The sequence below is a fragment of the Camelus ferus genome, chromosome 3, assembly GCF_009834535.1.
Source record: "Camelus ferus isolate YT-003-E chromosome 3, BCGSAC_Cfer_1.0, whole genome shotgun sequence".
NCBI lineage: Eukaryota > Metazoa > Chordata > Mammalia > Artiodactyla > Camelidae > Camelus > Camelus ferus.
This window is the reverse complement of record NC_045698.1, coordinates 99,000,475-99,025,635: the sequence shown is the minus strand read 5'-3', so window position 1 is coordinate 99,025,635 and position 25,161 is coordinate 99,000,475. Positions and strand designations below refer to the sequence as shown.

The 25,161-nt window shown below is 52.8% G+C and overlaps 1 protein-coding gene across 6 annotated transcripts; it reads left to right on the top strand.

Moving 5' to 3' along the window:
- The first annotated feature begins 789 nt into the window (after positions 1-789).
- ARAP3 (ArfGAP with RhoGAP domain, ankyrin repeat and PH domain 3) lies at positions 790-23,547 on the top strand. Of its 6 annotated transcripts, XM_032476982.1 has the most exons (33): positions 790-894; positions 2,493-3,033; positions 3,149-3,210; positions 3,319-3,430; positions 6,757-6,957; positions 7,101-7,170; positions 7,435-7,555; positions 7,645-7,829; positions 7,908-8,014; positions 8,261-8,460; positions 8,559-8,644; positions 8,795-8,977; positions 9,136-9,271; positions 9,894-10,010; positions 10,469-10,616; positions 10,730-10,832; positions 12,636-12,855; positions 13,549-13,612; positions 13,835-13,998; positions 15,842-16,054; positions 16,317-16,422; positions 17,378-17,525; positions 17,817-17,885; positions 18,574-18,648; positions 18,747-18,861; positions 20,551-20,679; positions 20,759-20,892; positions 21,140-21,222; positions 21,316-21,351; positions 21,483-21,546; positions 21,647-21,784; positions 21,996-22,034; positions 22,517-23,547. In XM_032476982.1, exons 2-33 carry the CDS (start codon positions 2,510-2,512, stop codon positions 22,997-22,999), a joined length of 4,635 nt encoding a protein of 1,544 aa, XP_032332873.1. In that variant the 5' UTR covers positions 790-894; positions 2,493-2,509; the 3' UTR covers positions 23,000-23,547. The 6 variants fall into 6 exon arrangements, 5 of the variants coding, with proteins under 5 accessions (XP_032332873.1, XP_032332874.1, XP_032332871.1 ...); XM_032476983.1 differs by lacking the exon at positions 21,996-22,034; XM_032476980.1 differs by having other exon boundaries at positions 7,908-8,460.
- Positions 23,548-25,161: the final 1,614 nt, after the last annotated feature.

Sequence of the window (25,161 nt, the reverse complement as noted above, 5' to 3'; positions counted from 1 at the left end):
TCTGGGGACAGGCTCCAAGGCTAGAGTTCCCAGCATGATTAGGAGAAGGGAGAGGAGTCATTTCTCCTCAGGTACTCCACTCCCTGAACAAAAAATTGCAGTAGGTTGGGAAGAAGAGGCTTCACCGAAGGATGAGAAGGCTGCTTGCTGGGTCGCCGCTCTGCAGAGTACCAGCCTTATCCTCGGAAAGGCAGCCCCATATTGTGGTTTGAGACCTGAGCTGTTGCCCAGCTGATCTTCATCCCCTGGAGGAAATCTGGGCCAGGCCCTAGGGGAGGGAGTAGTAGTCAGGACTCCTCTGCTGGGCTTCTGCACCTTTCCCCCAGGTCTGACCACTGGACTCCTGAAGGGTCCCCAGTTTGGAAGACTGTGGCTCATCCTTGACTTCTGGATGCCAGCTTCTGTTCCCCACATTAACTGGGTACCAGAGTCTAGTCACGTGGGAGAGGTGCCCTGGGAGCTCAGGACCCTACCCTTCTCCCTCCCCTTTTGGCTGGAAGGGAGGGAACAGCCAGAAGAATGCAAAGCTGACCCCCGAAGCGCTCTCTCTCAGGTTCTACCCCTGTCCCCATCTCCTCTGGTCTCTGCCTCTTTGTCCCTCTAAAGCTGTCTCGGCTTCCAACCCTGTTCCGGTCCTCCCCCCTTTCTTGGCCCCTAAAGAGGCAGAGCTGGCCAAGCCCCGAGATAAGCGCAGCGGTTGGGTAAGGAGCCCAAACCATTTGAAGGCCGTCGCTTGCACAAGGAGTGGCCGGGGCCCCGCGGAGGGAACCGGCGGGCGGGGCGGGGCTGGGCCCCGTCGGGGGAGGGCAGAGGGGAGGCGGGGCCGGCGCAGCGGACCCGGAGCCTCGGACAGCGCGGCGGGCACCGGGGAGCGGACGGCGGCCGCGTACTGAGGTGAGGACCCCCGCGCCCCGGGGCCCCCGGCCTCCCAGACTCCTCCCCGTCATCTCTTGGAGGGCCTTCGCGGGATCCCCGGCCCGCTCCGCCTCGGCGGCCCTCCCCTCTCCCCCTCCTCGCCGCGACCCGCCCCTCCCTCCGGTTGCCGGCCTCTGCCCCCTCCCTCCTTGCCCCCTCCCTTGTCGCAGCCCGTGCTGCCCGGAGCTGCCCGGCCCGCCCCCCGCGCTCCTGCCCCGCGCACCTCCTAGTTCCCAGTCCCGTGCCCTCGGGTCGGGCCTGAGTCACCGGGAAACTGGGCTCTGAGTCAGGGCCTAGCTTGGGGAGGGGGCCCGGCCGCAGAGAGGCAGAGAGAAGCCAGAACTGATGCTGGGGAGAGGAGGCGGCCTGTTCAGGACCCCGCAGGAGAAAAACGGAGAGAGCCGTTGAGGCAGAGAGACAGAAACCTAGAGTCAGAGATGACCAGAGACACACATACAACCGAAGATCTGGTTAAAATTGGAGACTGCGGCAAGGAGAGGCTCAATGACAGAGAGCAGAACAAGAAGAGGGACAACGATTTAGAGGAAGAAATGGAGATGGAGTGGGGTAGTGACAGGGGCAGAGTAGAGATAAAACTCAGGGAAACAGAATCCAAGATAACTCTAGGTAATAGACCAGGATCAGGGTCAGGCTGGATTCAGAGACCTGAGTCCAAAGATGTGGGCAGGGCAAAGGAAGGCTCAGAAAAGGAAGGCTTGAAGAAAGCAGAGGTAGGGGGATGTCATTTCACATGGCGGAATCCATATAGGGTGGATGCTCCTGTGTGCGAACAAGTGTGTGAACAGGCTGCAGGTGGTGGGGAGTGGAGACCCTGCAGTACCCCTGGCCTCTGGTCCCTCATCTCTCTGGCCTGGTTCTCCATCTCATCCTCACTCCACAAGTAGCCTCTGCCCAGAGCTAGGACTTCACATGCTGGTACTGCTTAGGGCTCTCTGGGCAGCTTGACCGAGGCAGGCAGGATGTGGGGGCGGCCAGGGCTGGAGGGACAGGAAGGAAGTCTGAGCAGAGACAATAGGTGGAAGAGGAGGAGGAACTGGGAATGACCAGGATTAAGATGGCCCGAGCCTGTACCTCAGCTCTGGAAACCAGTGGGAGTGGGATCTGCAGCTCCCCTCTCCTCTTGTGCCACAGCTGCCCCTGTCCCCACTTTATGCCACAGTGAATCAGGCCACATCATGGGCCCCCTCCTCCCTACCACCCCCCTCTACCCTGCCCCTGCGGGGTCTGGGGAGTGTGCAATAATGCAGAGGCAGAGCTTTAACCCAGATCCAGGGTGGGTGGGAGGGCGGGGGCCAACAGTACCACTGACTTGCCTAGGGCACTCCACGTCCCCTCTCTGGGCCTTATTTTCCTCATCTGCAAATAAAGGAGTTCTCCTCTAATGAGAAAGCCCTGTCTGACATTGTGGGATGGCTCTGCCTCCAGATCACAGGCCTCTGGTCATTTTTCTTTGGAGGAAGACTGGAGGCTGGTATCCCCTGTCCAGGCCTCCGACTTTGGGACAGGGAGGGGGAATCTCAGCCTGAGCCCTCCCTTCACCCTGCCCCTCCCCCCAGCAATGGCCTGAGCCCCCATGGCTGCCCCTCAGGACCTGGACATCGCTGTGTGGCTGGCCACGGTGCACCTGGAGCAGTATGCAGACGCGTTCCGGCAGCATGGCCTGGCTACAGCGGGTGCAGCCCAGGGCCTGGGCCCCGAGGAGCTGAGGCAGTTGGGCATCAGCGCCACAGGGCACCGGAAACGCATTCTGCGCCTGCTGCAGGCTGGCACTGCAGAGGTCTCCCTGGATCCCCGATTGGATAGTGCCATGGAGCCATCACCCAGCCCAGCTCCCCAAGCCCAGCCCACCAAGCCTGTGCCTAAGCCCAGGACAGTATTTGGTGGGCTCAGTGGCTCCACCACCACCCAGAGGCCTGGATTGAGTCCAGCCCTCTGGAGACCAGAAGCATCCAAGAACCCAGAGTCCAGCCCCAGGTCCTCTCCTGTCCCCACCTCCTCCTCGGAGCAGCCTTCAGCCTTAAATACTATGGAGATGATGCCCAATGCCATCTACTTCGGTCTGGACTTAAGAGGCGGGGCACAGCCAGCTCAGGACATGTGAGTGGGGTTGGCTCCCTGGAGAGCCAGTGCTGGGTGGGAGCAGGGAGGAGTTGGGCATAAGGGCTTGTCCTGCCTTCTCTCTCCCTTAATGACCACTAGACCTTTCCCCTAGGGCCCCAGACAGCTCCCAGACTGCTGCCCCCACCCCTGCTCTCAGGCCCACAACGGGCACAGGTAGGTGGGTTTTCATGGGTTGGGGGAAGAGGCACAGTGCCCTTCAGGACCTCAGACACTCCCACCTGATCTCCTCTTCCCTGTCTCCCCCATTTCTCTCCCTGCCAGTGCACATCATGGACCCTGGTTGCCTGTACTACGGTGTCCAGCCTGTGGGGGTCTCAGGGGCCCCCGATAGAAGAGAAGTCAGAGGTGTCTGTCAGGACAGGGCTGAACACAGGTGAGTGTCCACAGGGTGATGATGGCAGGAAGAGGGGAAGCTTGAGGAGCAGCTGAGCTGATGGCGGCCATGTACATCATTATTTATCAAATGTATATTGAGTGTCCCCTGTGTGCCGGCAGGGTTCTCAAGATACAGGATGACTATGACAGACCCAGCCCCCCTCTTCAGGCAGCTTGTGACTCAGTGGGGCAGACAGGAAATAAAACAGGTGGACAAACAAATGAATATCTAATTTAAAATAGGGAGAAGTCCTTTTTGTTCTTTCATTTAAGGATCTTTATTGAACACCTACTGCATGCCAGGGATTGTTGTAGATACTTGGGATAGATCAGAAATCCCTGCCCTTGTTGGGAGATAGTCAATTAACAGTAGCTATAATACCTAAGTTCCGCCGTATGTCAAAATGTGGTAAGTGATGTGGGAAAAAAACCGAGCAGGGTAAGAGGGCTGGGATGGAGTGGTGGGGGTTGGGGAGGGGTGTGGACTGCAGTTTTCCCATTAAGAGTTGCCAGAGTGGTAAGCAGATGACATTCAAGCCAAAACTTTAAGGGGATGAGGGAGTTACTGCTCTTCTAGGAGAACAGTGTTACAAGCAGGAAGAGTGGCCAGAATAGAGGCTTCAAGGAGGCCATGTGCCCAGGGGGATCCGGTAGCCTTGACAAGGCTGGACTGGCAGCAGCAGAATGGGCCAGGATGGAAGGAGTGGGAAGGGATGCCTATCAGAGAGATGGAAGGGGCCAGATCCCGTAGGCCCTTGTCAGAACTTTCGATTTTACTCTAAGTGAAATGGGAAAGCCAGCCATTGGAAGGGTTTTGACTTTCATTTTAAATATCCCTCTGGTTGCTGTGTTGGGAATGGTCTGTAGGAGGCAAAAGCAGAAGCAGAGTGACCATTGGGGAGGTTCTTATAGTGATCTAGGTGAGACGGTTCAGGCTAGGGTGATGGGAGTAGAGGTGGTGGGAAGTGGTTGAATTTTGGTTATATTTTGAAGGCAAACTGTCCTAGTACCTTGGGGTATGAGAGAAAAGAGTGGTCAAGAATGACTTTAGAGGTTTCAGTTTAAGCTTGCACTGTCCGGTGTGGTAGTCTGTAACCACATGTGACTGCTGAACACATGAGATGTGGCTAGTCTGGTGTGAGATGCATTGTAACTACAAAACAACCACATTTCAAAGGCTTAGTTTGACGGTGCTGTTCTGAACAACTGAAAGTTCCTGGAGTTGCCATGGTTTGAGATGGGGAAGACTCTGCATAAAGCAGGGGCACGTGGGAGTAGATTAGATTATAGACCATGGAATTTCCAAGTCTGGAGTTCATGGGAGAGATCTGAGGTGGAGATCTGAATTTGTGAGTTGTCAGCATTTAGATGCTCACATGGAGCTGTGAGTGAGTGTCCATAGAGCAGAGGACCACGATCAAAGTCCTGGCACACTCCAGTATCAGGGGGTTTGGGAGAAGAGGAAGAATCAGCAAAACAGGCTGAAAAGAAATGGTTAGTGAAGTAGAAGAAGATCAGGAGAATGTGATGGCCCAGGAGCCAAGTGAAGACTGTGTAAGGAGGAGGAAGGGGTCAGCTCTGTCAAACGCTGCTGAGAGGTTGGGTAAGATGAGGACTGGGAATTGGCCTTTTGGAATTGGCACATGGAGGTCACATAGGACCTTGACAAATGGTGGGGGTGAAAGCTGGGTCAGAGTGGACTCAAGAGAGAACAGGAGGAGAGGAGCTAGAAAAGTGAAGGCAATTATTTTTGAGCAGTTTTTCTGCAAAGAAGAGCAGAGAATCGGAGTGATTATTGATAGTGGGAGAGGAGTCAAAAAAAGGGGTTTTTAGGGGAGAGGGTATAGCTCAGTGGTAGAGCACATACTTAGCATGTATGAGGTCCTGGGTTCAATCCCCAGTACCTCCATTAAGGAAAAAAAAAAAGAAGAGGTTTTTTATGGCATGGAATACTCCATGTTTATAGGGGACTAGGGCTGATCTGGTAGAGAGGGAAAATTAGCTGATACAGGGAGAGAAAGGGGAGAAAGCCTGGACCCATGTTCTTGTGTAGGTGCGAGGACTAGGATTAAGTGCCCAAAGGATGGACTGGCTTTAGACCGGGCTACTCATTATAGTAGCAGGAGGAAGGCAGTGTGTGTGTGAAATTGGGCAGATGAGGCGCTGGGAGTCTGTGGGGTTTCCCATCTGATTGCTTCAATTTTTCAGTGAGGTAGGGAACAAATATGGTAAAGTAGTGGTTCCTCAACCTTAACTGCACTGCAGCCTGGGGAACTTTTAAAATGACAGATGCCTGGGCCCCGTCCCCAGAGATTAAGTATTTGGTATAGGGCCCATATACCAGTATTTTTAGAGTTCCCAAGTGGTTTTGTGCAGCGGAGATAGGAACCACTTGAAAGTGACAGAGGATAGCAGAGGACCTTCTAAGAAAATAGACCAGAAGGATCAGAAAAAACAGCCCAGGGAAGCATGCTCTAGGCAGAGGAAACAGCATGTGCAAAGGCCCTGAACTAGAGAGAGAATGTAGTTGAACTATAGTAAGCAAGGTGAGGGTGATACAAGATGAGGTCAGGGGAGTAGCCATGGGTCTCATGGTACAAGGGCTTGCAGCCCCTGGTAAGGAATTTGGATTTATCTTAAGTGCAAATGGGAAGTTATTGCAGAGTTTCATGCAGGAGAGTGAAATGACCCTATTTGCATTCTTAAAAGAGCACTCTGGTGTCGGTGGGAGAATGGCTGTTCAGTGGGCGAGAAAGAGTAGAAGCAGGTGACCAGTTAGGCAATTCACATCACCTCGGTGAGAACCAGTGGGAGCTTGGTTCAGGGAGAGAAACGCAAGAACTTTTTGGAGAGAGAGGCAGTAAGACTTACTAATGAGATACGAGCAGCGGTGGCAGGAAGCTGTCTACACAGCCCTCCCCCAACTTTTCCACCAGGTAATCCTAATGGCAGAGAAGAGGGACTGAAATTTTTTGAATGAAGAACCCAAGTGTTTGGGGAAGAAGCTCCATGCTAATCTTTTGGGTTCCCAACCTCCCTGTTCCTCTGCTTAATTTTTATTAAAAAAAATTTTTTTTTGTTTGTGGGGGAGGCGGAAGCTAATTAGGTTTATTTATTTATTTTTAATGGAGGTACTGGGGATTAAACCCAGGACCTCGTGCATGCTAAGCATGTGTTCTACCACTGAGTCATACGTTCCCCCCTGCTCCATTCTCATTTAAAAAGCAGATCCAGTACCTGCCAGGCATTCTGCTAGTTATTGTGGTGAAGATGGCCAGGGAACTGAGTCTAATGTGTGTCCCTCTCTGTCTTGTCCCCCACAAGGCTCAGCAGGCAGGATCTGGAGGCACGGGAGGATGCTGGCTATGCCAGCCTTGAGCTGCCCGGGGATTCCAGCCTCTCGCTGCCCACTCTGGACACAGAGACCAATGATGACCTCATTTCACCCTATGCCAGCTTCTCCTCCACGGCCGACCGCCCAACACCCCTGCTCAGTGGCTGGCTAGACAAGCTCTCTCCTCAGGGGTGGGGCTGCTCAGAAGGGAAGGGAGGCAGGGCGGGAGGCTGGGTGGTGGTGGTGGAGGTCAGGTCCCAAGTGCTCCCAGATCCTAGGAGCCCCTGGGATGCAGCCTTTACCACTTACTAAGTTCAGCCCCTCCCTTCCCCAGAAACTACGTCTTCCAGAGGCGCTTTGTACAGTTCAATGGGAGGAGTCTGATGTACTTTGGCAGTGATAAGGTGGGTCTAGGAGATGCTACGTGGGACCTGGGGAGAGGGAGAGGGAGAGGGAGGGCTGAGAGTGGCTCGGGATTGGAAGGCCAATCCCCCCATGGTGGGGAGGCAGTCATCACATGACTGATGAGTCTAAAGGAGCTAGGTTAGCAGCTGCACCCCACTGCTTGTGGAATGAGTGCTGATCTCATTAAAAGTTGGTACTGGCCCCTGGGGTCAGCACACATGGCTAAGTTCCTGTTCTCATGGGTCAATGGGCTGTCCCTCTAGGACCCCTTCCCCAAGGGTGTGATCCCTTTGACCGCCATCGAGATGACTCGCAGCAGCAAGGACAACAAGTTCCAGGTCATCACCGGCCAGAGGGTGTTCGTATTCCGCACAGAGAGCGAGGGTGAGGGCCAGGGCTCCCCGGGTCAGGGCAGGGCTGGGGAGGCCGGGTGAGCACACAGCCCACTGACTTGCTTCCTCATCCCCGACCAGCTCAGCGGGACACGTGGTGCTCCACTCTGCAATCCTGCCTGAAGGAGCAGCGCCTCCTGGGCCATCCTCGGCTCCCGCAGCCGCCCCGACCCCTCCGCACAGGCATGCTGGAGCTGCGTGGGCATAAGGCCAAGGTGTTTGCTGCCTTGAGCCCTGGAGAGCTGGCACTGTACAAGAGTGAGCAGGTAAGGAGGGCCGGGCCGGAGCCGAGGGGCCCGACCTAGCCCATTCTGGCCTCACTGTGCCTGCCCTGACCCTGTCAGGCCTTCTCTCTGGGCATCGGGATCTGCTTCATTGAGCTGCAAGGCTGCAGTGTCCGGGAGACCAAGAGTCGCAGCTTCGACCTGCTCACACCCCATCGCTGCTTCAGGTGGGGCCCAGACTGGCAGGAGGCAATGCTGGGGGCAAGACTTTTGAGGGAGACCCTAGGGGTGCAAAGGACTGGAGCCTCTTCTGTAGGTTATCAGTGCATATGCACTGAAAGGAGTCTGGTAAATGGGATCAAGGATGTCAGGAGGGTCCGGGCTGGCCCAGGTATGGCCTGTGGTGGCTCCTGCAGGGGTGTGGGGCAGATGGGGGGTTGTCCATGCCCACGGACTGGCTGTCCACCCCTCAGCTTCACAGCCGAGTCTGGGGGGGCTCGGCAGAGCTGGGCGGCCGCTCTGCAGGAAGCAGTAACCGAGACCCTGTCTGACTACGAGGTGGCTGAGAAGATCTGGTCCAATCGGGCAAACCGGCACTGTGCGGACTGTGGGGCCTCCCGCCCAGACTGGGCCGCTGTCAACCTGGGGGTGGTCATCTGCAAGCAGTGTGCAGGTGAGGGCCAGAGCCTTTAGCTGAAATGGGGAGGAGGAGGGGATTTGGGGCCAGAGGGCTCAGGATACCGATGCCACGTGCCTCTCCCACCCTAACAGGTCAACATCGGGCCCTGGGTTCTGGGATCTCCAAGGTGCAGAGCCTGAAGCTGGACACAAGTGTCTGGAGTAATGAGATAGTGCAGGTGAGGAGTCTGAAGAGGGAGAAGTGGCTGGGGGAGGGGATGGAAGGAGAGCATGCAAAAAAGTCCTTGGGTCCAGCTGGAGGACAGGATTGGAATGTCTGGGGACTCTTGAGTTCTTGTCACTTGCCTCTGCCCCTTGTCTTCCTGCAGTTTTTCATCGTCCTGGGAAATGATCGTGCCAACCGCTTCTGGGCAGGGGCACTACCCCCAGGTGAGGGGCTGCATCCAGATACCACCCCTGGCCCTCGGGGAGAGTTCATCTCCCGGAAATACCGGCTAGGTCTCTTCCGGAAGCCCCACCCTCAGTATCCAGATCACAGCCAGCTTCTCCAGGTAGTGGGGGAAAGTTAGGGCTGAAGGGGAGGGGGGAAAGCAATCTCCTAGTTGAGATGCCTAAACTTGGAGTGGGTGCTGTTTTTGGTGGCAAGAGGACAGTCCCCAGGGCTCCGGGGCTGCGTCTTGGGCTAACAGAGACCCTTTTCTCCCTGCAGGCACTGTGTGCAGCTGTAGCTGGACCCAGTCTGCTGAAGAACATGACCCAGCTCCTGTGTGTGGAGGCCTCTGAGGGCGAGGAGCCCTGGTCCCCCTCAGCCCTCAATGGTAGCTTCCCTGGTCTCCTGCCCCCAGGTAATCCCCACAAATGCCTCCTTTTTCTCTCTGCAAGAATTCTAAGCTGCAGCCAGTGCGTCAGTTTTTCTGAGGGGCCCCAATTACTCCTCACCCAGCACATCACAGTGGCCCAGCCTGGGCAGTTTCCCAGCCCTCCAGATCCTCCAGGGCCTATTTCCTGATATTTGAAATGACCAGCAGTGACCACTGTCTGGAGTGGATCTGGATGTTAGAGGTGGTAGTGCTGGCCTACCCCTGACAGGGTCAACCTGTAGACCAGATCTCTCCTCCCCAGGGGCAGTCTGATCCTAGAAATGACCATCTCAAAGAGGCTTGTCCCCAGTAGTCAGGGGCCAAGACACTTACAGAATGGTCCATGCTCTGAGGCCTCCACCCAGAGCTGACTTGTTGTTGCCTGGCTGGTGGGGGACAGGCACTGGACAAGGGCTGGCTTAGGAGCCTCACCACTCCCTGCCACCCTCTTTTCTAATCGGGGTAGTGAGGCATCCAGCCCCACTGGGCTCTACTTGGCCATGCTGCCAATGGAGTTGGGTCCCACTGCTTCTTTGATTCAATCCCTTCCCCAAGGTAGACAATCCACTCCATGGCACTGGCCTGATCTGACCACTTCTCCTTACAGACTCCTCCCTTGGTGTGTACAACGAGGTGGTGGTGCCTGCCACTTACAGCAGCTTTCTGTACTGTGGTCCCGTCAGCAACAAAGCTGGACCCCCACCCCCTCGCAGGGGCCGAGATGGTAAGAAGGGAGCCAAGGGATGGGAGGAGATAGGCAGAAATCAGGATACACTTGAGTGTTCCACAGAGAGCCAGGGAGGAGAGGACTGGGATGGGAAAGGGGCAATGCCCTGGAGTGGGCTGGGTGCTGGGGTTCAGAGAGGGACGATGCCAGGCGGCAGCACTGGGTGATAGTTGAGAGGCTGTGCTTTGAAGTCAGGCTGTTGAGGTCCAATCCCAGCCCTGCTACTTTCTACCCACATGGCTTGGGCAAGCTATTCAAACTCTGAGCCTCAGTTTCCCCATCTGTAACACAGGAGTGAATATAATACCTACCTCATAGGGTCACTGTGAAGATTACTTGAGATCACACAAAGGCAAAAAGCTTGTCATAGAATAAGAATCTGGTAAATGGGGATTTGGACAAAGGGTGATGGGGACAGAGGCCTGCTGCCTGCTGACCACCAGTTTCCCTCTTAGCTCCCCCCCGACTGTGGTGCGTGCTGGGTGCAGCTCTGGAAATGTTTGTGTCAGAAAGCAGCCCTGAACCTCTCAGCCTCATCCAGCCCCAGGATGTTGTATGTTTGGGTGTGAGCCCCCCACCCACTGACCCAAGTGACCTGGACAGGTAACAACACCCCCCCTACATGCTCCCTGAATTTCCCTTTTCCCTTCCTGATCCCGAGCCTGCCAGCCCCCTCACTCACCCTCATTCTCCTCCCTGACCTCTCTTGTCTCAAGGTTTCCCTTTTCCTTTGAGCTTATCCTCACTGGGGGAAGGATCCAGCACTTTGGCACAGATGGAGCTGACAGCCTGGAGGCCTGGACCAGTGCCGTGGGCAAGGTGAGATAGCCAAGACCCCTTCCTAACAGCTCATGGTTTCCCTGTCTCCACCTGCCCCCACCCCATCCTCTCCTTTTCCTAGAGCCACTCCTACCCCTTCCACTAACAGCTAAGATCGACCAAGCAATTATTCTGTCAGGCCCTGTGTTAAACGCCACCCACTCAATATCTTATTTAATTTTCACAACCCTCAGAGGTAAGGATTAATATTTTACACCTAAAGAAACTGAGTCTCAGAAGTAATGAAGTCACTTGGTCAAGGTCACAGAGCTAGGAGGCAACAGAGCCCAGGACCAAAATCAGGCTTCTGTCTCCAAGCTCATGAGCCAAACTTCGCTGTGCTGGGCCTCTTCCCACAGAGAGACTCCCTCTGACTCCTGCTGCCGTTCCCCAACTCCCAGTTCTCCAAGTCCGGAGGCAAAGCTGCCTTCATCTATCCCAGCTTCTCCACTCCCAGGCCAGCCAGTCTCTCTCCATCCTGCACTCTCCCCCTTGAATGGAAAGTTCAGGCTCTAGAGTCAGATCTTTGAGTCCTCCAGCTGAGTGGATAGAGTGGGTGTAAAAAGGCCCAACTGCTAGGGTTGAGGATTAAGTGACACACAAGTCTCCCCTCCCCACCCCCACCCCCCCCGCCTGGCACACAGCAAGCCCTCCATCTGTGGGTGTTGACGTAGTCATGGCAACAATAATGACCATTGCTCCCATCCTTAAATTGCTTTTCCTTCAACCCTGCTCCACCTTCAGCTCACCACCCCGGTGCCCTCCTGACAACTTCTTAGAAAGTCGTGTGCTCTGGCTTAACCCCTTGCGACTGCCCTCCTCCGCCATACTCTTCTGAGATGCTACCTTGCAGGTGGCCGGTGACTTCCCCTTGCTGAAGTCCAAGGGCCTTCTCCTGACCTCAGCAGGTCATCTCTGCACCTGACACTTCTCTTAGGAAATGTGCCACTGCTCTGGCTTCTGACCCCACTCAAGTCCTCATACCAAGCTGTCCCCATATCCTTTAAGGGCTCTGTCGTGGCCCTCATAGCTGGGTCCAAGTCTCCTCTTACTACCTACTTTCCAAAAATCTCTCCCATCCTTTAAGGCAGAGTGACGCCAAGTGTGGTCTGCAGACACTTCCCGATCCTGGCCCAAGGATAGGCTAAGTACAGAGCTTGAGAGTTAGCGTTTAGAATACTTCATAACAATTGGATGGAGTGGTTTTATGTGTGGAATCTAATTATAAAAATTGGGGATTTATATTTTGTATGTCTTTTTTCATTTTACTCTTCTAGTAATTAGTTCTATTGTTTTTTTTTTATTCAAAGTATTGGTTAGTGACAGATTGGTAATTTTTAAAAAGACTTCCTGTTCCTTCAGCCACAGGTAGATTGAGAAGCACTGCTTTGAGGTCCATCTGAAATGGTCCTTTCTCCACAAAGCCTCTCCCCGGCACCTCAGGGGTGGGACTTCCCAGGGCATCATGACTCTTCAGTTATAGCACGTGGCTACTCATTCTGTCTTATCCCCACATCCCAGTTAAGGGCATAAGACTGCCTGCCACACAGGGGTCTTCTCTGTGCTGGCTGAAGCAAATCAAATTGAATTGCATTTCTCTCCTGTCTTTCTCTATCCATCTCCTATCTCCTTTCCTGGTCTTTCCTTCCCTCTCTCCCATCCCTTTTCATTCCTCTTTCTCTTTTGCTTTCTCTCTCTCTCATTTTCTGCCTTTCCATGTCCCTCTTACTCTTACTTCTTTCCCCCACCCCTTGTCTCTTTTTCCATCCTCCTCTCTCCCTATGTCCTCCTCCCGCCTCACAGTGGTTCTCCCCACTGAGCTGTCACCAACTGTTGGGCCCTGGGCTGCTGCGGCTGGGTCGCCTGTGGCTGCGGTCCCCCTCCCATACTGCCCTAGCCCCTGGCCTCTGGCTGTCTGGGTTTGGACTTCTTCGTGGAGACCACCTCTTCCTGTGTCCAGCATCAGGCCCTGGTCCCCCAGCCCCTGAGGACTTGGTGCATCTGCGGCGGCTACAGGAGATCAGTGAGCAGGGGTGGGGACAGGGATGAAGGGTGGCTGTGGGGGCAGGGTGGGAAGTGGACTTTCATCTATTTGGGGGTCCCTATGAGAAACAGCAGAACATAGTGGATTCAGGCACAAGTTCTGGAATCAAATTGCCCAGATTTAGACCCCACGCCTCTATCACATCCTAGCTGTGACCTTGAACAAGTTACTTAACCTGTCTGTGCCTTAGTTTCCTCACCTTCACATTAGGCACAATAATAGGGTTGTAATGAATTTCAAGTAAGGCAATGTATATAAAACACTTATCACAGAACCTGTCAGGAGGCATCTTATAAGTGTTCAATAAATGTGATTGGTATAAATGTTACTGTTACTATCATTATTTGGAGTCCTTGCTAGTTGGGGACTGGGAACTCTCATTTCATCCTAAAAGAGGAACAGTGTAGGATCTCAAGGTTTTGGAGACAAGAAACCTGAGCTCCAGCTCCACTTTACCATTTTACAGCAAATAATCTGAGGCAAGTTACTTAACCTCTCTGAACTTTAAGGTGTCACCTGTAAAATGGGGATAATGGTATATAACTTGGGACTTAGTGCAGCATTGCTTGTAAGGCTCCTAGCATGGAACCTGCATACCTTAAATACTTGGGAAACATTAGTCACTATGATGAAGATGACAATGATGATAACACCTGATGATTCTCCTCCCAGGTGTTGTCTCAGCAGCTGACACCCCAGAAAAGAAAGAACATTTGGTTCTGGTGGAGACAGGAAGGTATGTCTTGTCCCTACACCTGACTCTGGGCCCCTCTTTCTAGAACACAGCCCACCCTCTCCACCCTGCTGGACCACTGCCTACTTCCTCAAAGTCACTTCCTTAGTTCAGGGACCCTGTCTGAGTTGGGTGTTGCTGCCCCCTGCTGGTGGCTCTGGGACGTCTGGGCTGCTCAGAGGACTCCCCTGGAGCTGGCTGTGACTCGGGTCTCTTCGGTTTCAGGACCCTCTATCTGCAGGCAGAGGGCCGGCTGGATTTCGCAGCGTGGAACGCGTCCATTGAAGGGGCAGCTGGCGGGGGAGGCACAGGGTTGCAGGAACAGCAGATGAGCCGAGGTGACATCCCCATCATCGTGGATGCCTGCATCAGTTTTGTCACTCAGCATGGTGAGTGGATACCGGCTGATACTGAGCCAGTGGGGGATGAGGAACATGGGCATGGCAGGGGTGTGTGTATGTGACTTGCCTTCAAAAGCTGTGCCTCCAGAGACTGCAGCCTGATAGCAACAGCTGTATGACCCTTGGCAAGCTGCCCTTCTGAGCCTCAGTTCCCACATCTTTAAAATGGAGCTACTAACAGTCTCATTTTCCAGGATAGTTGCGATAGTGAGATAACTTAGCGTGGGACCTGGCAGGTAGTGTGTTCCAAAGCAGCTATTACTGGGGCGTGGGCATGGAAGGAGTGTGGCACTGAACTGTGACTGGAGATGCAGAACCATGGAGAACAAAGAGGAGGCAGCTACAAGGCAAGAGCCAAGCTGTGCAGCAAAATCCTTGAGGGTCCGAGCAGAATTATTCTGTGTGGGAGGTTTTCTGGCCACAAAGGATCAGCCACACAAGTGGTTCCCAGAATTCTTTGTGAATTTTTGGCCTCTGCTTTATTCTCTTTCCCAAGTAAGGACCTAGTTGAATCTTTTCCCCCAGCAAACACTCTTTAGAAGACTGGATTCTTGAGAAGAAAAATTCACAGAAAAAGGAGGACAGTAAAGGGGAAAAAAAGGCACATCCATGCATCTACAAATAGTTATACTTACAACATGGACAACGGATAGTCAGTGGCTAATGACATTCTCCACGCCTTGGCAATGGCCTCATACCCTGACTTCCCCCCCACTCACTAGACCCCTGTCCCCTTCCCAGCCTTCCTCGTGTTCATAGGAGGATGGAAGTCAGGGGCCCTGTGAAAAAGCCTCGGAGAGAGTGTGGGTGTTCGTACCTGCTCCTCCACAGCCCCTGCACCGCCACTCTTCATTCAACAGATACTTAGTGAGCTGCTTTCAGTGCCAGACACAGGGGATACGGCAGTGAATGAGGAAGGCTCTATGAAGCTCAGAGACTGACGGGAGAGATGGGTAATAATTAAGAAAACCAATACAGCCAGTTCTCGTTATTTGAGGTCGTTATATTCTACGAAGTCACTGAAAACACTGGATCAGTGAATGCTGGACCAGTGGAAACACAAGGTCAGGTTCCTGGAAAAGTCTGGCATTTTCATCCACTGATCAACATGTAACCTTGTTTTATGTGTGTTTCTGTTTAAAGATGCTTTATTAAATACATATGGTTGATTTGTTCACTTTGAACTCACAGCCAGTAATACTCTAACTCAGCCCTGAGCCAGGCTTATCTGACACCAATGTATTTTCTCCACAAGGCGCATCACAGCCTTCCTGCGCTTCAGCACTTGGGGGCCATTTTAAACAGGGAAATCACCAAAAAAAGAAACAAAGCACAAGAATGAAAAAAAAATTGTGGCTTTAAGCATACCATGAAAATGACACTTATTTACCATACCAGACCTTAGCTGGGATCATGTCCATCAGGCAACTCAAAATTTTCTCCACTCTGCACGTGTTCACAAATGACTACAGAGGACCACAAGTATTGATTTGGGGGTTCCAAATAAATTTTAGCAAACAGGTAATTTGTAAATACAGAACCCGTGAATAACAAGGACTGAGTGTAATGTGATTTCAGACAGTGCTATTTAAAGAGAAAAGTGAGGTGATAGAGAGTGATGGGGCTGCTGTGTGTGATAGGGTGGTTAGGGAAGGACCTTCTGAAGATGAGGGCTGGAGTAGGGACCTGAGAAGCAAGACCGTGGAGGCTGGTTTCTAACTCTCTGACCCTCCTACCCACAACAGCCACGTACCACCTAGTGGGTCATGGATGGGGTGCTGGGTGGGTGGTGGTGGGTCTTTGGGCAGTGAGCGAGATGCTTTGTGCTCAGGGCTCCGGCTGGAGGGCGTGTACCGGAAAGGGGGTGCCCGTGCCCGCAGCCTGCGGCTCCTGGCTGAATTCCGGCGAGATGCCAGGTCAGTGAAGCTCCGACCAGGGGAGCACTTTGTGGAGGATGTCACCGACACGCTCAAACGCTTCTTCCGGGAGCTTGATGACCCCGTGACCTCTGCACGCTTACTGCCTCGCTGGAGGGAGGCTGCAGGTACTCCCAAGATCCCTAGGAACTCCTCACGGGCAACCAAGACCCAGTCAGGAACTCTACCCTCCCCTCACAGAATCCCGGAGGCTCCCTTGTGAGATTGGGTAGTTCCCCTCCCCAGAACTCCTCCCACTGAAAGATCTCCCTCAGCTCAGGGCAGAGTGGGGAGGGAGCAGTGACACATCCATCTTGGGTTTGTGTCTCTAAAAATCCCTCCACTGTCCCTTCCCTGATCCTGTCTGAGCCTCGCCCATTACATCCACAGAGCTGCCCCAGAAGAATCAGCGCCTGGAGAAATACAAAGAAGTGATTGGCTGCCTGCCACGGGTCAACCGCCGCACATTGGCCACCCTCATTGGGCATCTCTATCGGTCAGTCCAGCCAGACCCCCTGCAGACTCCCTCACTGACCCTTTGTCACCTGTGTCCCTCCCCCTTGCTCACATTCACTCATGCATCACACAGACAGTTGTTAAGTGACGATGTCACAGCATAAAGTTTCATAGTGTAGACTTTGGGGTCAGATAGATCTAAGCTTAAATCTGGTTCCACTATTCTAGTGTGTGCCTTTGGGTAAGTTATTTGCTCTCTCTGAGCCTCGGTTTCCTCATTTGTAAAAGGAAGCAGTAGCACCACCTCCTAGGTTATAGAAAAGTTAAATGAGATAATCCTTGTAAACTTCTTACTGTAACAGCTGGCATGTACATAGTAAGTGTTCAGAAATGGTGAGCCATCAGTATTATTTTGTTTTATTATTGTATTATTTTTGTTTTATTATTCCATGCCAGGCAAAGGACTAGATGTTGGATACACAGGGAAGAATAAGATGCAGATCTACCTTTACCAGTCTATCGGGGAGACAGTTTTAAATGATTTAGGCTGAAACCCAGCTGTGCTGTACTGATTACACTATATCACAGGGACTGGACAACTATGCCTGTGGGCCATATCCAGCCTATTACTTATTTTTGTAAAGTTGTGTACATAAAATGTAAAGCCATGCCCATTCACTTATATGTTTTTCATGGTTCCTTTCACACTACGACAGCAGAGTTGAGCTGTGACAGACTGTATAGCCTGAAAGCCTAAAATATTTACTATCTGTCCCCTTACACAAAAAATTTTCTGACTCCTGTGTATAAGTTTGTCTCTCCCCTAGACTGGGAGCACGTTGAGGATTGTGTCTAACTCACTGCCGTATCCCAAGTGCTTCACCCAGGGCCTGGCATCCAGTAAGGTCTTAGTAACGTTTTCTGAATGAATGGATAGGTCAATGAATGAGTGAGCAGAAGCTTGCATCCCTCATGACCCTCACACCCCTCTGCAGGGTACAGAAGTGTGCAGCTCTGAACCAGATGTGCACGCGGAACCTGGCCCTGCTCTTTGCACCCAGCGTGTTCCAGACGGACGGGCGCGGGGAGCACGAGGTGCGGGTGCTGCAGGAACTCATCGACGGCTACATCTCTGTCTTTGATGTAAGCTTTCCTGACATTTGACCTCCAGTCCATCTTCCTGAACTCTGGATCATGCTTACCCCAACAAGTGCCCAGCCTAGCCCTCTGAAGGCCTCAGGAAACACTTCCCAGAGCCCTGGGCCCCAATCTCCTGAAACCTTCTCCTAACGCCCTTGCCCCATTGGTTCTTAGCTCTTCTGGCCTCTAACCCCCTCCTATAGGCACTCTGGTCTTACATACCTCTCCCTGCTTCCCTCCTTTCCCAGCACCCACCCCACCCCATGCACACACTCCCTTTTGGCTCTTCTGCAGATTGACCCTGATCAGGTAGCCCAGATCGACTTGGAGGTCAGTCTTATCACCACCTGGAAGGATGTGCAGGTAACTTGCCCTGACCCTAGACTCCTGAGTGGGCCAGGAGGGGACATCAAGATAGGAAGCTGACCTTCTGCTCCTGGACACTGGCCCTCAGCTCTCTGGGACACAGGAAACCCAAAGAGAGGAGCGCTTTAGGAAGGGGGTTTGGTTTAGGATTTGCTCCATATATTCCACCATGAGGATTCCTCATTATACAGTGGTTGCAGGCACACTTCAGTTCCACGTGTAAGCGATTCAAGGAAGAGTTAGCTAAGTTAGACCAAGAGGTGAGAATAGTAATAAATACAGTAGCCAACAGCTGAGGGCTTATTATATTCCAAGTACCTGTAATCTCACTTTAGCATCACACAACTCCATGAGGTCGGTAGTCTGATGTCTTCAAATAAAGAAACTGAGGTTTGGAGGCTTCCTTATTCAAGGTCATACTGTAGCGAGTGGCAGAGTTGGAACTCATACAGTTTGACTCCAAACCTATCTTCCCAAGCACTACTGCGCTGCCTTGGGAACCTCCGTACATAGTCCCGCCATGCCTGGAGATTTTTTTCTCTTTTAAAGGCCTGAACAATGTTGAGGGTGAGGGTTGGAAGGAGAGTTCTGTTGGGGAAGCGCTCATGAGGCAGCCTGGGGAGTCCTCTGACCTTGATTCTTTGCACCCTTTGTGTCCTCCTGTTTTCTCTACACCTCCCCTCAGCTGTCCCAGGCTGGAGACCTCATCATGGAGGTTTTCATTGAACAGCAGCTCCCAGATAACTGTGTCACCCTGAAGGTCAGTCCTGAGGGGACCGGAGGGGAGGTGAGAAGACAAAGGTGGGCAGGGGCATCGGCCAGACTGGCATAGGTCATCCGCTCTTGCCCTGACCCCAGGTGTCCCCGACACTGACTGCCGAGGAGCTGACTAACCAGGTACTGGAGATTCGGGGGACAGCAGCTGGGACGGACTTGTGGGTGACATTTGAGATTCGAGAGCACGGGGAGCTTGGTGAGTATGACCGCGCACGTGTGCGTGTGTGTGTGGTGTGGAGTGAAAGTCAGCAAGACTTCGGACTTACCAAATACAATGGACACTGTCCTCATGCATGTGAGGGGTCATTCTACGTGGCTGGTCACTCCCTCTTTCTCAATACTCTCTGATCTCTTGGCTTTCGTGGACCTCACGAACCCTTGGGTTCCCTTCCACCTCAAAGGAGGCTTCTCTTTCGCCTCTGCCCAGACTCCAAATGTTGGAGAGACCCAGGGCTCAATCCTCGACTCTTCCTTCCTCTGTCTACGTTTCTCCTTGGATGAGCTGGTCCACTCCCATGGCTCTAAATGCAATTAATAAACTCACCTCCACATTTTTCTCTCTCCTCCAAGCTCCAGATTCACGTATCCAGCTGCCTACCTGACACTTCCACTGGTCCATCTCATAGCATCTCAAATTTAAAACGTCTAAGATTAGGGGGGAGGGTATAGCTCAAGCGGTGAGTACATGCTTAGCATGCAAGAGGTCATGGGTTCAATCCCCAGTACCTCTTCAAAAAGTAAACAAATTTAATTATCTGCTCCTACTGAAATAAAGTAAATAATACAATAATAATAATTAAATAAAGTAATTAAATAATACAATAATAAATAAAATATTTTAAAAAATAAATAAAACGTCTAAGATCAAACTCAGTTTCCAGCCCCTTCCCGTAACAAAAAGCTGGAGCCATTTCCTAGTTTCCCCTAACTCAGTCAGTGCACCACCATTCACCCAGACACTTGGGTGTCTGGGTCTCATCCCTTTCCTTCATCTTCATACCCAACACAGCCAACTAGTGCTCCAGTCTATCTGAATCTTTCCCTTCTCTCCATCTCCACCATTACCACCACTCTAGTTGAAGTCACCGTTATCTTTCTGTTCCCCCATATCAACCACTAAAATGTACAGCCCCAGAAAGGGAGTTGCTGGCCAGTGTTCCATTCTTGCCTCTTGGCAATCCATTTTTCCACCCAGGAGTCACTGAAGCACTTCAAGCATAAATCAGATCATGCCATTCCCATGGTTTAAACTTTCCAATAGCTTCCCATTGAACTTAAAACTCAAATTCCTTATTATGGCCCACAAGTCCCTGAATGTCTGGCTCTTGCTTATTTCTCAGACTTCATCTCATGTACCTTACTGTCTTCACTCAAGCCACACTGGCTGTTTAGTTCCTCAAGCACATCTTTCCTAACTCAGGGCCTTTGTTGTTGCATTTGTCACGCCTGAAGTCTTCCCCTGCCCCCTAGTCCCCCAATTTCAGCATGGCTGCTTCTTCCTAATCCTTCAGGCCTCTGATTCATCTTCAAATGTCTCCTCTGAAGGGCCTTGCCTAATCACCCTATTTAAGTAGCTGCCCTGTTACTCTCTCTCAGCTTCTTATTTCTTCTTTCAAAATCATGGTTTGTCTGTAATTACCTCGTTTACTTACCTGTTTTACTCTGCCCCCTCACGAAGCTGTGGGCTTCATAAAGGCAGGGTGTGTGTTTCAGGCTCAATGCTATATCTCTGGGGCAGCCAGTGCCTGGCATAGTCAGTGTTAAATGAATGTCTATGGCTGGATGGTGGGATGGACGAATCAATAACTGGTGGGTGAGGAGTGGGGGCTCCAGGCTGGGGATGACTATCTGGTTGATGATACTCACGCCGACTTTGCCCCCTTAGAGCGGCCACTGCACCCCAAGGAAAGGGTCCTAGAGCAAGCCCTACAATGGTGCCAGCTCCCAGAGCCCTGCTCAGCCTCCTTACTCTTGAGAAAAGTCTCTCTGGCCCAGGCCGGCTGCCTCTTCACAGGTGAGCCTCCTTCTTCAGCCCAGCACCCCCCAGGCCTCTCCCCGGGACCCTCCACCTAGCACTGCCCATCTGTGTCCAGGCCTCCGGCGTGAGAGCCCGCGGGTGGGGCTGTTGCGGTGTAGGGAGGAGCCGCCCCGCTTGCTGGGAAACCGCTTCCAGGAGAGGTTCTTTCTGCTGCGTGGCCGCTGCCTGCTGCTGCTCAAGGAGAAGAAGGTGGGCGGGGCGAGGGCGGGGTCAAGGGAGGGGGGAGCGCCGGGTGGCTGCGTGGGAGGAGCCAGGACTGCACCGACCCTCTCACGCCACAGCCCACGTTCTCATCAATCTCATTGCTCCCCAGCTCTTTGTCCTCTGTGACCCTTTGACCTCACACAACCCCAGTCCTTCTGTGGCTTCTTGACCTCCTTAACCGTGATCCTTCTTTCTCACCTCTCAACCTCACTAACTGCCTTCATGTTCTCAGAGCTCTAAACCAGAACGGGAGTGGCCTTTGGAAGGTGCCAAGGTCTACTTGGGAATCCGGAAGAAGTTCAAGCCTCCCACCCCGTGAGTTTTCTTCCCCAGTCCACACTCCTAGACCCTTCCTGCCGTCACCCCTCTGCCTTTCTGATCCACCCATCACTGTTGTCTGCCTCCCAGGTGGGGCTTCACGCTGATCCTGGAGAAGATGCACCTGTGAGTATCTCCTGCCTGGTTTCTCCTCTGGCCCAGCTGGGTTCCCTGTCTTCTACCTCCTCGCTTTTTCTATCCTCCATCCCTCTAGTTGTGACCCCCTCCTCTCCTGATTCCCCTCTGATCACCCCCAGCCACCTGTCCTGCACTGACGAGGATGAGATGTGGGACTGGACCACCAGCATCCTCAAGGCCCAGGTGAGGGAAGAAGAGAGCTGAGGGCAAAGTCTGTGGGCCCACCTCTACCCCTCAGTACCTCCCATGCCCACCCTGCACCAATCCCTCACCCTCTCTCCAGCACGATGACCAGCAGCCAGTGGTATTACGACGCCGTTCCTCCTCTGACCTTGCCCATCAGAAGTTTGGCACCATGCCTTTGCTGCCCATCCGTGGGGATGACAGTGGGGCCACCCTACTTTCTGCTAACCAGACCCTGGTGAGGTCCCCCTGGCCTGCTCTGACCCCCTCCAGATCCCTGCCCATGCCCTGGCCACAGCGCAGGAGGGAGTGTCATGCCTGCCAGCCTGGTGCCCCCCTCTGCCTTCTCTGTGCCCCCACGCTCCACCCTTACCTCTTGTTGCCAGGCCTTACTGTGTCTGTGTCTCTTTGTCTCTCCCTCCCTGCACCCCCACCCTACCTGTGCCCAGAGGCGACTTCACAACCGGAGGACCCTGTCCATGTTCTTTGTGAGTACTGTGCCTGTCCCAGCTGTGTGCCTGTCAACTCTGTGTCCCTCTGTGCCACCTGAGCCATTGTGCTCTCTGCATTTGTCCTGACGCAGGCCTTCAGTGAGTGTGTGTGCATGGACCAGAAGGAATGAGGAAAACAAGGGATAGTAGGATGTGGTGAGGAAAGGGGGAAGTGGCCACAGGATCTGAGAAATAGAAAGGAAGTGGTTAAGTGAATGCATTTTAGAGGCAGACTGACCTGGGTTCAAGCCCCAGCTCTGCCATTTACTTACTGTATGATCTTGGGCAACTTACTTCACCCCTCTGTACCTCAGCTCACTCACCTGCAGTGCAACCATCATTCAGAGTTGTTTTTGACATCATATATGCAAAGTATTTTGCAGCATCTGGTCAAGAGGAAGAGCTCAAAATATGTTAGCGATTAATAATCTAGTAACTCTAACTCTGTGCCTGCCTCCGGCTACCCCATTCCCATCCAGCCAATGAAGTCATCCCAGGAGTCTGTGGAGGAGCAAGAGGAACTAGAGGAGCCTGTGTATGAGGAGCCAGTGTACGAGGAAGTGGGGGCCTTCCCCGAGTTGACTGAGGACACTTCCACCTCCTTTTCCACCACCAGGGAGCAGACAGCCAAGCCAGAGACCCCCCTCACCAACCAGAGGTCCTTTGATCAACCCCTTCTGACCAAGGCAGGCCCCCTGGGCTGGGAGGAGAGACCGCCTGAGCCCCCTCCAGGCCCCCCTTCAAAGAACCTCCAGGCACGTGGGTCTCTGGAGGAACAGCTGCTTCAGGAGCTCAGCAACCTCATTCTGAGGAAGGGAGAGACCACCGTAGGCCTGGGCAGCCCCTCTCAGCCCTCCAGCCCCCAACCTTTGAGCCCCAGCAGCCTTCCAACACAGACGCCCAGCTTCCCCACCCAAGCTCCCTGTGCTTCCAGTCCACCCCGCAGCCAGCCCCTCACATGACTCTGGGACCAAGAGTCCGAGGGGGTAGGTAACCAAAGACCCAAGCTCTCTCCATGGCAGACACTGCTGGGAGCATCCTCTGCCCTGGCTGGAAAGACTCTAGAATCCAGTGTGGGGCTGTGGAAGGACTGACGGCTCCGGAGGCTGTGTCCTGCTCAAAGACAGCCAGGTCATGGCGTCTTTCTGGGCCTCTGCTGACTTATCTGTACCATGAAGTAACCGAACAAGGAGAGACGTGAACATCAAACTGTTTCTAGCACTGTAAGCCCCACATAGTTTCCCACAATAAGGGCAACTCCTGCTTTATACATTTGATATGTAGGGGTTCTGAGAGAGATTTGGGGTTTAAAAAGAATGGTTTGACTGCATTAATGAACGATTTGGAAGCCAGATATCTGAATGATCTCCAAGTTTATCCTACCCCACCTTCAACATTCAGGGACTACAGTGAAGCCCCCGAGTGAGGAGATTAAAGGGGGTTGGGAACTGGGGCAAAGAGGAGCCAAAAAAGATGGGTCACTGTTAATAAACTTTGGGACCAAAAGCTCGCCATTCTTCTTATTCATTCATTTAATCAATCATTCAACAATTATATACTGGACACCTAACTGGTGACAAGTATTGGAGATATAGTGTTGAACAAAAGAGATGAGGTCCTTGCTACAATGGAGTTTCCATTGTAGAGGAGGAACAGAAATTACACAAAATCAGTGCTGTGAAGAAACAAAACCAAAGTGACGTGCTTGTAGAGGGGGAAGGCCTCTGTGAAGAGATGAAATGTAAGGGTAAGAAGCCAAGCAGGTGGAGGGCTGGGAGAAGGAACACTACAGAAGGAAAGGGAAAGCAGTAGGCATGAAGGCATTGGGAAGAGACTTGGCCTTTTAGGGGAAGAGCAGGGAGGCTGGAGTGGCTGGAGCACAGTGAGCAGGGAGCAGGAGAAGAGTTGGGCTGAAGGGGGAAAGATCGGCAGGGGCCCCATGATGCACAGCCTTGTGTGCCGTGATTTTATACTGAAGCATTGAGCTTTAAGGAAGAGAGTGATGAGACCTTATTTCCTTTTTTTAAAAAAGGTCGATCACTCTGGCTGTTTTGTGCACCATGGGTTATACAGGGAAGACTGGAAGCAAGGAGACCAGATATCAGACGAGGAGACTGATAAAGGGGGCTTGGGTCAGGCTGATGGTTCTGGAAGTTGAGAGAAGATGATCAGTAGGAGATCTTTTTTAGAAGTAGGACCTATAGGACCTGTTGATGGATGGAATGTGGGGGCAGGAGGAAGGGCACACTGACTCTGGGTTTCTGACTTTCTTACCTGGATAGAGTGGTGTCATTTAGTATATTACCTGGGGGAGGTGACTGGGGAAGGATCAGACTGAAGGAGCCATTTTAGAAGTTTGAGGTACAGGGGGAAGGGAAAAAGCTCAGTAGTAGGTCTTGGGTTCAATCCCCAGTACCTCCATTTAAAACAAAACAAAAAAAAATAGTTTGAGGTACTTACTTAGATAAGTGTAGTTGTCAGTGAGCTGTTGGAAATGTGAATCTAGAATTTGGCGCCACAGATAACTGCTTCTTCCAAGTCAGGGATGTGGTGAGGAGATGTGGGCCACAGATGGGTGAGGAGGAAGAGGAAAGGGTGTGCGTATCCTCAGAAAGCAGTGCAAGTCCTGGGGTGCAGAACCTTAAGGGCAGACCCCAGAGGTGATCGAGTCTTTGTGGGTTGCAGCCGCCTACTCTCGTCTCCCAGCTCACACTCACTCGCTGGTTTCTTTTCCATTTGCCTGGTGTGTACCTGAGTTGTCCTCTGGCACTGGCTCCTTCCTGGCTCCAGGCGTCTTTCTCACCCTCTCTCACTCTGGCTTTTCCAGTTCCGTGGGAATTGGGAAAAGGTCTGGGACCAGCCCTGTTTCCCTCATCAGATGCATCTTCGCTCAGGCATCCAGTGATTCAGTTTCCCTGGTCACAGACTGAGTTCCTCGCCGTCCTTCACCCATTGCGCCAGAACTGGAGATCTGCATATGTAAATAAATGATTAGAAATAATTACGGGCTGAGTCAGCAGCTCCCCTAGAAATAGAACCTAGGCGTCTTGATACAGAAACCTGAGGTTCCCCCTACCGCCCAGCGGACGCGGCGTCTACTCGGCGGCGCCGACCCTTTCCGGGG